Raw genomic sequence first — 13,329 nt, 5'->3', positions numbered from 1 at the left:
GTCACCCATGCAAATGCTAATGGAAACTCCTTACCAATAACCAACCTCTAAGCAGAAGGAGGAGACACAGAGCTCCAGATCAATGAGGGGAGGGCTGACCCTACACACTTCTCACAATTGTGCCAGGTGATTTCCTTACCAAATCCCTAGAGGAAGAACACAAAGGACTAAGTCCTAAACTAAAGAATGCCTCTCCCTCTCCCTATTAACATCTAGGCAAGTTATTTAAATTTCCTCAGCGTCAATTTCCAAATATTTAAGACAGAGCTAATGATCCTTCTCACAATATTAAGCAACATTTTAGAGAGAAATAATGAAATCACCTTCTACATAAATGGCTTTTATGACTGGCAATGAGAGGACAGGTGTGAGGTAGTAACTGTCCCCTAGAAGAGCACAAAGACCAGGCCTCATGTGCTCCTCTCTGTATTCAACCCAGTCTCAGGCACGTAGTAGACCCTTGATGGATGTATTTTGAATTCAGGAGAGACTTAATAATACCTGCTCTCCCTCTTCCTTGCATACAGTCTTTTGGATGACACTAAACACACTGGTTTGGCTTTAAAAAGCACACAGGCTCTGATGTTTGGACCAACCAAGGCATCAGGGGCCAGATTTGAGCCAACAGAACTTTGTCAGCTACCACAGGTTCATGGATGGCTGGAATTGTTCCTGCTCTCCAGGTGCTTACTGGGCCCGCTCTGTTCAGATGTATACCATTCAACTGAAACATCTGTGAAATGCATGCCGCATGGGTCCTCTCTATAAAATGTAAGAGAATAATATGTGGGGATTACTACTGAAGATCGTAGGGACGTTGATTAGAATGTTCAAGGCAGTTTCCAGTCACAAAAGCTTTTTACTTCATTAGGTCACTTACTCTTTACAGAGACCTTGTAGGGTGGGTAATGATTGTAGAGGAGTTGACTTTTGTTGATTATACAGCTAAGAGTCAAATTCTTACTTTTGACTAAAAACCTGGCATTTGCCCCACAATCCCATGCTAGGTCTATTAAAGAGTATGCAATCTTTTTTTTGTCAATTTATAATGCACAGCAGGATATTTTATTGTGTAAAGACCAGATTTGTGCACAACTAGGTTGTGTGTGTGTGTGTGTGTGTGTGTGTGTGTGTGTGTGTGTGTAATTATTTTGTAGGGGTAGAACACTTTTCCCTTCTTGCCTTCTAGGTTCTTTGGTTGGTCTAATAATTAAATTGACATAGGCAGATTAACAGGAAAAAAAATTCCATACATATGGGAGCCCCATAAAAATATGAGTCTCCGCAGCAGTCAGGTAAATGAAGGGGATAAGGGATGTGGGATCTCAAAGTGGGGGGAGACAATTTACAGGAAGCTGAGAAGAGCAGATGTTTGATGAACAAATATTTGCCATGCTATGCAAGGAAGTCTGCTGGATATTAAAAAATAAGTTATTTTTGGTAATAGATTTCTTTCTGGTTCAGGTCCCTGATCTAAGTTCTTGCGGCAGTTAAGGGGGAGGTAAAAAGTTCTTCCTGAGTCTGCTGGGCTTCAGTTGTCTTCAGCTCTAAACAATCTACACGCCCAACTGGTACAATCTGGGGTAGCGTATTCTGCTCCCCCTCAATTTAAACTTTTCATGTGTTAGATGTCTGCAATACCTTGCACATCTGCATTATCGCTGAAGCAAGCAAAAGGCAGTATATGTCAATTGTCACAGCATTTCTGAGAGGTGGCTAAATATTGTCAGCTATGCCAGGCTGCTGGGAAAGAGCCACAATGTGGAATGTGCCGTGTGAGTTCAACAAGTGTAAAACCTAGAAATCCCCATGTCTGATTCTGGGCTTGAACCAGCAGATATGGTATTCTATAGAGAGGGGACGGGGGCGGGGGTTGCCTGTAATTTTATACTGCATGCATAATTTGCTTGCATACTTTTATGGGCTCATTTGGAATATGTCCACCAGAAAAATTGAATCAACCAGGTATTCCATCATCAAAAAGGATCTATTCAGGAAAAAGAACGCATTTCAATCCAGTACTTAGAGCACAGAATGAATTTCCAGCTCCTGTTCTTTATGCCATCCCTCCCCTTAGAACTCCAGATAAATGTTTGATGTCACCTACTGTGACCCACTTAATTAGTTTGTATAATATTTATGTCCTGATAAGTTTTCCAAAAGATATGATGAGAATCTGTCTACATTTCATTTGTCAGTTTTTATACTTCCTACCTCACATATCCAAAAATCTAATTCTATTGAAAACTCAACCAAGAAATAAACTCCGAAAATCTAAGCCAAAGTAGTTGTTAAAACTCCCACATTCTTTGTGTGTCTTATTCCTTTGATGCTTTCAGTTTTATTCCCCACATATGAGTGAAGTCCTATGGTTCTTGACTTTTTCTGTCTGACTTATTTTGCTTAGCACAATAATCTCAAGCTCTATCCATGTTGCTACACACTTAATTCCTGTACGTTGTTGGATGAGACACTGTGTTAAAGTGGTATTTGTCTGGTTTCCTGACTGCTGTCAGAACCCAAGTGACAAATTACAGAATGATGGTCTGGAGCTGGAAACAAGGACACTAAGAGAAGCAAAAAGTGAACACTGACAGGGAGAAGGCCGAGACACTCTTAAAAATGGCATAAAATGACATAAAAGCTCAAAAAACATTAAGAGTTAGAGCAATCTAGCCTCATAGGCATTGCTGTCTTAAGGGTGGCAAAAATAAGTGTTGTTCCAAGTAATGACCTTGAATCAACAAGATTGCATTGCTTTGGAAATACTTGTGTAAGAATGCAGGGATGTTTTTTCCAATGGTTGTAATAAAATTAAGTTTTGGCTCTTAGAGATTACATACACAATCTGAAAAATAACTTTCTTTGAAGTCCTCTTTTCTGACACCACTAGATAAAGTACTTATTTTTTTCTGCTTTCAGAAACCAAGTTTCGTGTAATAGAGGGTGTCTTTGAAATGCATCTTCTTTATAGAGGTCTTGCTAAGCTTAGGTGTGTGTTTCAGGCAGCCTTTCTCTGTGTGTCTGGTCTGTAAAGGGAAGTAAACTTCTTTTCCATTTAGAAACATATGACTTAGGAGCCTCCTGTATCCTTTGTAATTCAAGGCTATTAAATTTAGGGCTGCTGTTGTAATTCAAGGGTAATTCCAATGTATGATGATTTTCATGAACTTGCCATATTTAGCTGTCCCATTGTTATGCATTATAACAATTATTGTAAGCCTTTTGAACTTACTGTGAGTTATTTATACTATTAGGAATTTTATTTGGTTTGGTCTCCCCTTACAGGGTACCATTACATCATGAATACTAAAAAAAATAATATCTACAAAATTAAAGATTGGTTTCACCAGTTCAGTAACTAATCGATTTTCTGGCACTCAATTTTTACACTGGGGAAATTTTCGTTGCCATTAGAGAGCTGGTCTAGGTTTCATTCCTTCATTCCTGCATTCAACAAACACCATAAGTGTTAAAATCAAAAACTTTAAAGCATTTGATGGTAATTAAGCCCATGAACCAGGAATCCCCAAATTCTGTATTGCTATTCACCCTCTCATGACTGGGCTCCCAGAAGAGCAACAATATAATGTGAACCAAAATGTCAATCCCCTGATGGTTATGAAATTACCTTGGATGCCACCCCAGAACCCCACAGTACAGGGCAAATTTCGTGTGTGTCTTAAATCTAAGGGTCTTTTTTTATCTCCCGATTGAAAATCTTTGCATATCCTCAAATTTCACCCAGCATTTTGTATGGGAAAAAAATAGAAAGGGAGAGAGATCAATGGCTCGTGTGAATGGCAGGCTAAGTGTAATAAGTGCACATCTGCCTCAGGCCTTAGTCTCTCCCTCAAGGATCTCTTTTACTCAAGGTAAGTATGACAACTCAATCTCTACCCAGTGATTTTTTTTTCTTTTTAAACAAAGCAATCCTAGCTGGGACTATTTTAAGTATTTTAAAAGTGAACATGAAACACGAGAGCAATGTCAGCACTCACAAAAACGCTACAGGCAAACTTACTTATTCGAGTCCTCTTGGTAGCTTGCTGAGAACTGTGACAGTCTGTTTGTACTTGTGTCTACATGACAACTGCTAGTCTACAAAAGGGGATGCACAGACATTTCCTAGATGTTAAATGGAAGTGATCTGATTTCAACCAGAGCAGGTTAGGAGAATGAGGTAGGACTCACCGGAGAAGACTTTTAGGGAAGTGTGCCCGAGGCTCTGAGTACCAGGCTCTCAGTCATTGACCATCAGGTATTAATGTTGTACGTTCAGCAATATGCTCCATATTGCCAACGATGATGCTAAAGGAAGGGCGATCATTGTACAAGCATTTATGTTGGCAATGTTCTGAGTCATGAATCTTGGTAGTGACTGTGTAAAGAGCTGCATTCCAGCTGGAGAACTCAGTAAATATTAAAATTGTATGTCAATACAATCCAGGACTCATCCTCGATTTCTGTCTTTGTTCGCATTTATTTCTTTCCCAAGTCTTCCTCATTTCAGTAAATGACACCACCTTACCCATTTGCCAATAACTAGGAGTTGCAGTTGACTATTCTCTTTCCCTTGGGATGCTCTTTCACCCAATCCATCAGTAAGTTTAATTGATTATAACTTCAAAATGTGTCCCAAACCCAATACTTCTCATCTCTCTAATGCTGATGTGCAGATTCTGTCACCATCATCTCTTGCCTACATTATTGCAACAATCTAACTGGTCACCTTGTTTCCATTTTCGCCCTGACCCCACGGTGATAATCCACTCCCAAGGTACTCACTAGTCCTGAGTTTTTTTTCATTTTATTTTTCAGTAGACTTCATTTTTTAGAGCAATTTCTGGTTCACAGCAAAACTGAGCAGAAAGTACAGCTAGTTCCCATATGCCCTCTGCCTCCACACATGCAGAACCTCTCCCACTGTCCACTACGTGACCAGAGTAGTTGCAATCAATGGACCTACATTGACAGATAATTATCACTCAGAGGCCATAGTTTACATGAGGGTTCACTCTTTGTGCTGTCCATTCTATGGGTTCAGACAAATGCATAATGACGTGTTTCCATTATTATAGCATCCACATACTTATCCACATATATTGTATCCACATATATTGTATCCACTTGCTCTCTAGTGTCTGGTGTTCTCAGTGTTCTGGACGTTGGCTATTCTAATAGGTATGTAGTGGAATTTCATCATTGTTTTAATTTGCAGTTCTCTAATGAGACAGGATGGTGTACATTTTTTCATATACTTATTTGCCATACGTATATCTTCTTCACTGAGGTATCTGTTCAGATCTTTTACCCATTTTTAAAATTGGGTTGTTCACTTTCTTATTGTTGAGTTTTAACAGAGTTTTGCATATTTTGGATAACAGTTCTTTATCAGATGTGTCATTTACAACTGTTTTTTCCCCAGTCTGTGGCTTATCTTCTCATTCTCTTAACAGTATCTTTCAGAGATCAGAAGTTTTTAATTTTAATGAAGAGCAACATATCAATGATCTCTTTCATGGATTGTGCTTTGGGTGTGGTATCTAAAAAGCCATCACCAAACCAAAGGTCACCTACATTTTCTCCTCTGTTATCTTCTAAGAGTTTTTTAGTTTAGCATTTTAAATTTAGATCTATGATCTATTTTAAATTCATTTTTGAGAAGGGCATAGTGAGTTGTTTTTGTTTTTATTTTAAATACAAATCATACCAAGTCACGTCCCTACTTAAAACTCTCCAATGACTTTCACTTATGTTTAGAATTAAACCAATGTTCTGTTGAACCAATAATTACATATATATTCAAAAACCTTAATTTCCCAGAAACATGCCTTTTTAAAATATTTCCAAGAATATGCATATATCTTACTATCAGCTCTATTTGCCACTTCATTCTTAAATCTCCACTCGTTTGTCACTTAGGACATTTTTGTGCGCAGTTACACATCAGCTATGGTGATTGAATTTAAGGAGAGTTGTTCTCCATTACTGACTCTTAGTTCTGCTCTTCAGTGAAGGGTCCTTAAATTATCCCATGTTATCCTAAACACAAGTGTGCCTTCTGCTACAACGAATAAGAATGCTTTATGTCATGAGAGGAATGAAATGGTATTTAGATTCCTTTAAATAAAATATCATCACACCAAAAATTCCAGCTTCTGCTTTGCAACTCATTAAGACACTTACGTGAATGCTATGGCAGTAATATTTCTCAATTATATTCACCTTTTGCTCTCTTAAGAATGAATTCCAAGGCATCAAATTCTACTTTTCAAATAAATAGTGTTATTGTATTGTTACAACACAGCTTAATTCTGTTGAAAATAAATTCACCTTTAACTCACTAGACATAACTTATGATTCTTTAGTAGGCCAATGTAAATACCACTTTATTATTCCTTAAATCCAATACTATGTACTTGATATTATGTCTGGCAGATAGTACATATTTGAACATTTTTATTGAGTGCCTATTGGTAATGGTAACATTATTTTTAGCTTATTGGGAAGGTATGTTTAATAGTCAGAAAACCAATTTATGTATAACATTCATGTGGGTCTGGTGCCAGCTAGTGGTACATATTATATATGCTTCTGAAAGATAACTGCCTTTTTTAAATAACCAAGGGCAACATGACCCTACTGAGATCAAAAATGCTTACAAACAAAAATTTAAAAAATATTTATCTACCATATCGGTTTTTAACCAACAGAATACACATGAGCATGAATGTATAAGGTGTTCTGTCGTCAGGTGACCCCTGTGCCACTGTCTATCCAGTCCTATGCCCCCCACATTGTGACAATTCACGTGTCTGTCGTCCTCATTATATTAGGAGATTATTGAGGTATGGACTGTGTCTTCATTTCTGTATCTCGCTATTTACACAAACTCTGACACTTAAATGCAGAAAGAAATAGTTCTTGAATACATCTAAACAATTCAAAAAAGTATTGCCCTATTTTGTTAACCACAGAGCCTGATTTCTGAAAGCAGTTATTTCATGGGTCATCAAAACTAGATCAGGAACTGACTTGTTCAGAAATATAGTAGACACCTTTGGGCATCTAAGCTTTTTAATCTTCAGGAATCCCCTATTTAAATTAGAGATCAATGATCTGTTTAACTATGAGTCCCAAGGGGTTCTTTAGAAATGAAAGGGTGCTGGAAGGTCACTGAGACATGCTGCCAGTTTATTATGTTAACCATTTAGCCATTAGCAGCAAATTTTGAACTGGCAGATTTTATTTGCCTGAGATAGGAGCAGAGCTATGGAAGATTGTCTCAGGGTTCCGTCTCTAATAATGTTTACTTTTAGGATTGATGCTTTCTTATTAATTTGCTCATTAATGGTGTTAGTAATTGGTTCAAATAGAATTTTACGTAGATGTCTGCTAATGGCTCATTCATTAAATGGCCATAATCTTGAACTTTGAGGGTGAAAATTGTAGTTCTCTCTGGGGCTGCAGTCAGATATGTCCATATGAGAGATAAAAATAACTAACTAACTAACTAAATACATACATACATACATACATACATACATACATACATACATACATCCTTTGCACTTCATGCCTGCAGTGGTTGACACAATTTCTGAGACCATTTTTCAGTGATCCCACCTGGTATGAAGTAAGATGGATTTAGAAGTCCAGCTCATTACAGAATGAGCTTTCAAGTTCAATTAGTTCATACTCTACAGATGTATTAAAAAAATACATTTGCTGTATTTTCTGTAATTGGCCTAGTTTCCTCAGAAGACCATGTAAAGGATAGGTTTCAATGTGTGTGCTCTGCATGATGCAATCCCATCACGTTAGGTAACTCAGTCACTTTTGGATAAATGATCACACTTCTGGATCTCTTCTTTCTTTCCCTATTGCTACGCAAGATTGCTTTTGGATAGGAGTTTGGGACATAAAGGGGCTACCGTCTCATCTTCTGGTACTTACTGCAGGAGTGTGTGCTCCTTCCTTAGCCACATCCTCCAGGCATTTGCTCCCAGCATAAAATCCTTGCACACTGCGGCCTTTGTCCCAACCTCAGGCTCCCATCCACCCCCTACTCTTCTCAGAACCTCTGTGCCCATTATTTCCAGGGCATGTGATATATTCTGGACCCCTTGCCTGCTGCACGTGAGCCTTGGGAAGTTTTATCTTAGCCTCATCTTTCTTGCCAACTCCTGCCCAACTGAAAGGATTTGTGTTGGCTGTGATCACATGTGGAGCTAATAGGGCGATGGGACTTGCTATCCCACCCCCACTTTCACAGGCTCCCTTATACTTGTCTGGACATTTCTACCACTCCCTCCACTCCCCTTGGGGTTTCTCCTTCAGAGGAGAAAAATGGGACACCTGTTGAGCTCTACATCTTACCATTTCTTTTATTTTTTATTTTTTTTACATCTTACCTTTATTTCTCTTTTTCTCCCGGTGATGGAAGGACATGCCTTCCTTTTTATGTATATTATATCCTCATTATTCCCACCCCTTATCATATAGAAGAAAACTCTCTATGATCTATCTTGTCATGCTTGGCTCTGGATATATTGATTAGAACTTAAAGAATTTCAGTGCCTCCCCTTCCCTAACAGACTTAGGGCTGAAAGGCTGCAAGGAAATATATATTGAATAGGAAATGAAAAGACATTGCTTTAATATTTCCAAAACATTATCTTTGTTGCATCTAGATCAATTGTTGTAGATCCTGGCTGGTTATTAAAATCACTGAAGGTCCTTCTAAAAATACTGATGCCTAGACCAGCCGCAGAAAAATTAAGTCAGAATATCAGATGTTGATCAATCTGACGCTGGGATAGTTTACGTGAATTGCTCAGTATTAATTAGTAAATATATCCAATCCAGGTGCGTGCTCTCTCATCCTCCTATACTGCCAAGCTGACCGTGCTGTTAGACCAACTATTTATTTCTCTTCCTAAAGAGATAAAGGGGGAAAAAAAAAAAAGATAAAGGGGATCAAATGTATTGGTTATAGAAAGAGAACTGACTCTGGGTGGTGAACACACAATATGATATATACTGTAGATGATGTATAGCAGAATTGTACATCTGAAGTCTGTGTAACTTTACTAACAGTTGTCACTCTAATAAACTTTCATTAAAAAATAAAAAAATAAAAAAAGAGATACACAAACCAAATTTACAATTTATGTAATGTTATAGTGCAGTGTGTGTGTGTGTGTGTGTGTGTGTGTGTGTGTGTGTGAAGTATATACACTTCACATGTAGCCTATTTAGAAAACAAATCAGGAAAATTTGCTTTTCTCGTGCTGTTTTTTGTTCCTTACAATATTACGGTGGAGTTTTGTCTCAATGGCTGTGATACTGGGAGAGGGTTCTTTACGGAAATGTCTTACGTCTTCATTGTAAAGGGAGCGAATCCCTTTGCTTGCCAGTGGAGAACAGCTTATTTCTCGAATCACACCAGCGCTGCCTTTTTGTTCTTCCCTACTAACTCCATCGCAACTGCACAAAAGCCTTTTTCCACATTTGTAGTTTCTCCGGAGTCACTTTCAAGGATATCTGATGTGTAAATGATCTTGGAATCTTGGGGGGATGGAGGAATAGAGGAATTGAGCAGAAACACACAAAACAATACTTTTTACTAGTACCAGGGATGCCTACATCTTGTCCAAAACTTGAAAGTAAATAGAATCCGTGTATTTCTTTTGCTTACTCCCATCAGTTCTAAAGGACAAGCAATATGTAAGGACCTTTCTAGACAAAAGGTCTCATCTCCTTTCTGCTCTGTTTCCTGATTCACAGTCTGTCTCCCCCACCTCCTCACTCTCTTCCCTCTCCTTTCTTCTCTTCCTCTTCTACTTCTCCACCCTCCTTACCTCTTCTCTCTCTTTTCTAACTCCCTCCCTCCACCTCTCTCCTCCTCCAAACAAAAAAGAAGCTTTACAGTTCTCCGTTTCTGTGCCACAGAGCAATAAATCCAGCCAAATGATACCCCCAGGTTATCAGAGGACCAGGAGCGGGCTGCCCACACTATTCCTCCAACACCCCCCGCCCCATTTAAATAGGTTCACCTGCCTGAGGGAAAGGAAAAAGAAAAGTTGGAGATTTCTCATTTTAACCACAGCCTCCTTTGCACATTGTCTATGGAAAACAAATATTCCCAGTCACTGGATTTCATGAATCTGTATTATAAACAAATTTATTCCGGGATTTGAGCTGGCTCACCTGATTGTAGTTTTCTAACCTGGAGCAAGCAACCATCCAATCACAGTGTCTCCTCATCTGGCTGGTACACTGAGTGAGGGTGTGTGCAGGTACCACCTGGGGCTATTGCCCCATTTGGCCTCTGCATACCCTTGTTCTAAACCTGTCCGGTTTGCAGCTATCAATATCCACACTCACTTGCCCATGCAAACTCACGTGTTTCTTTTTCCTGTTTCCCTGAGAGCTCATTGAGAATGGTATCTGAAGGGCAATTGAGTAGTAAAGAGTGTTGCGTATTTTGTACAGACTGCTGCTGATAGAAATGATTGTGGCCATGTAGAGAGCAGCCAGTGGCTGTGTCGTCATGGCCTTTCCTCAGGTTCTGGAGAGCAAGTCATGAATGCGCTCATCATAAACTTCACATCCCAAGATTCCTTTGTCTCTCTGTTTTTCCATTTCCAGCCTGGCTGTGTAAATACCACCGAAGTGGACATTAAGAAGTCATCCAGAATGAGAAATCCACACAAAACACGGAAGGTAAAAATCAGTGTTGGTTGGATGGAGCTTAGTAATGAGCTTTGCACTGTTTAGAGGACATTAGTCCTAAACATCTTTTGTCCCATTTCATAGAGTATCTTCAAGTATTTTCCCTGCTCTTCCTTGTGGTTTGGCTAGAAGAAAATCTGGGAGTTGAAACCCTGGTTTTCTGTCAGTCCTTCCCTTCTCTCCTGGAGAAATAGCCCCATCCTAATGCATGCAGGTGACTGACAGGACTGGCTCTGACAGGAAGGGACTCAGGATGCTGAGGAACCCTCTTCTCTCCATCCTAGAGAACAGTCATCAGCACAGGAAGACATCTTTCAGAGTCCAGCAGATGAGTGAAAGTAGATGGAGACTATCTAAGAAAAAGTAATGCTAATGAGAGAAAACCATTTTTAGATGAAAGTCTGAGGGAGAAGGAACATTGTAAAGATGCGTAATTATAGATCTTACATGCAGACCTCCTTTTAACATCACAATTTTGTGACAAAACCATAAAACAGTGATTGCGGGCCGGGTGTCTGTTATATGAGAGAGTGCATAACAAACAAAACAGCTCTCCAGAATTTAATGACATTTTCAATAATTTTTGAAGACACATAGCAGTAATACTTATAATATTTATAAAAGTAACACATACACTTAGAAGTCATTTTTATCCATTCCATTAAAAAAATTGCTTGATGCACATAAGAACTTTTGGCCTGTAAAATAATCACTCTGAGGACACAGTCCAAGCTTGGCACCACTGGATGAAAGCCATTTCCTGTGGCTTTTTTCTTAGGTAACCATAGCATTTTCCAGGGTATGTGTCCCTGAAGTAGGCACAAAACATTTATTTTTGTAATCTTATTATAGTTGTCTTTCTTCTTCCAACCCCAGAAACATATGCATCGTGTTCAAAGTCCCCAAAGAGGTTCAAATACTGTTTCTTTCTTTTAAGGCAGTTTACCTTGATGTTAGGATAAAGAAGCTATAGGAAAAGTGCCACAAAACCCAATTGGATGTGCTACTCAAAAGTGTTTGCCCCTAGGAACTCTGAGAGAAAAAGGCCAAGCCAGACCAAAGCAGGCCCATGGGCGTCCTCTCTCATGACAGGCCCTGCTCGGTTCCCTTTATCCTCTGCTTGCAGCACAGGACTGGGGACGAACATATGGAACAGCATCCAAAAATGTAATCATTTCTCCAAAAAGTGCATTAAGCTACCGTTTACTACTTTCTGGATTTTAAAGAGTTACTCCTTGTAATATCTTACTTGTGTCAAGTTTCCTCAACAGCCACCGACTGAGGTGTGCTCTGATTCAGAAGAAAAAATAGATGGATTAACGCGATAGAATGTAAACATAATAAAGCAATCATTTACAGTCTCTTTTTAGCACTATACTCAATACTGATACCTTACCAATAGTTCACATGGCATCCTTCTTTTAGAAAATTTCAAAAGCAATAAATGACAGTGCTGCTCTTCATAGACCATCAGGCCTCATTTAATACTGGGAAAACATGAGGCGTAGCAAGGAAAAATGCTGCAGTGAGATGGAACCCTTGAGCTCTCTTTGTCTCAGCTGTGGTCTAATTTCCTGTGAATGAGTAATGGTAGAACACAGGCACTAAAGTCCCCGGAGAGAAACTAAAGTTCTGAAGAATGCTCCAGCACGTAGCATGCACGCCCTTGGGTTTAACAGTTTGAGAATACTGTCTTTCTCACCTTTTCATAAATATAGCTTCCCATAGTCAGAAGTGTTAAATGTGTTAGAATCTTCACAAACAATGTTACTCTACATAGAAGACTATGGGACTCTATGCCACATACTGGTTTGTCTTTTAGAATTATCACCACGGCTACGTTAGCTCGTATTTGGCTAGAAAGTGGAATGATCCATTCAATCAGATGTTTAATAAGTCTCCACGTGAAGCCATGCAAGTACTCATCTTTAGGTATTTAGCAGTCAGTGGGACAGGGCTGCCCTTGCTCCCATGACACATGATCTAAGGAGAATGCATACACTGAACAAGCAGACAGACAAATGTCTATGCATATATAATTACATAATTTCATTAAGTGTTATACATGTATATGAGTCTGCACAGGCTGTCATAACAAAATACCACACACTGGGTGGCTTAAATAATAGCAATTTATTTTCTCACAGTTCTGAAGACTAGAAATCCAAGGTTAAGGTGCTGGCCGGGGTGATTCCTGGTGAGGGCTCTGTTCCAGGCTTGCAGACAGCCACCTTCTAGCTATGTCCTCATGTAGTAGAGGTCGGGGTGGGAGAAAACAAGCACATGGATGCTCTGGTGTCTCATCCTCTTGGATTAAGGCCCCACCCAATGACCTCACTTAACCTTTATTACCTTTTTATAGACTCCCATCTCCAAATCAAGTCCCTTTGGGGAGTAGGGCTTCAACTTAGGATTTTTAGAGAGACACAACTCATTCCATAACATGTTTTCAAGGGGATTTAAATCATTTGTGATTCTAAATTGCCACAACACTTTATCAACAAGTAATTAGACAATAAGTAGCTAACTGTTCCATCCTCCTCTGAGGGTTTCACAGCTTTGTCCCAGACAGAGAGAGCAGACAGTTCT

General features: G+C 39.2%; 1 protein-coding gene across 11 annotated transcripts in view; it reads left to right on the top strand.

Annotated features, from left to right (window-relative positions):
- The window catches only part of RGS7 (regulator of G protein signaling 7), a 440,443-nt gene that overhangs the window by 390,207 nt on the left and 36,907 nt on the right, over positions 1-13,329 (top strand). For all 11 annotated transcript variants that reach the window (XM_088799096.1, XM_088799097.1, XM_088799099.1 and 8 more), the window contains one exon: positions 10,657-10,731. In XM_088799096.1, coding sequence (XP_088655222.1) covers positions 10,657-10,731 — 75 coding nt within the window. The remainder of the gene's footprint in view (positions 1-10,656; positions 10,732-13,329) is intronic.

This window comes from Rhinolophus sinicus, chromosome 6, assembly GCF_057876585.1.
Source record: "Rhinolophus sinicus isolate RSI-liver-muscle chromosome 6, RSI-T2T, whole genome shotgun sequence".
NCBI classification, from domain to species: Eukaryota; Metazoa; Chordata; class Mammalia; order Chiroptera; family Rhinolophidae; genus Rhinolophus; species Rhinolophus sinicus.
Note: the sequence above shows the minus strand (reverse complement) of the source record. Positions and strands in the feature narration are given on the sequence as shown.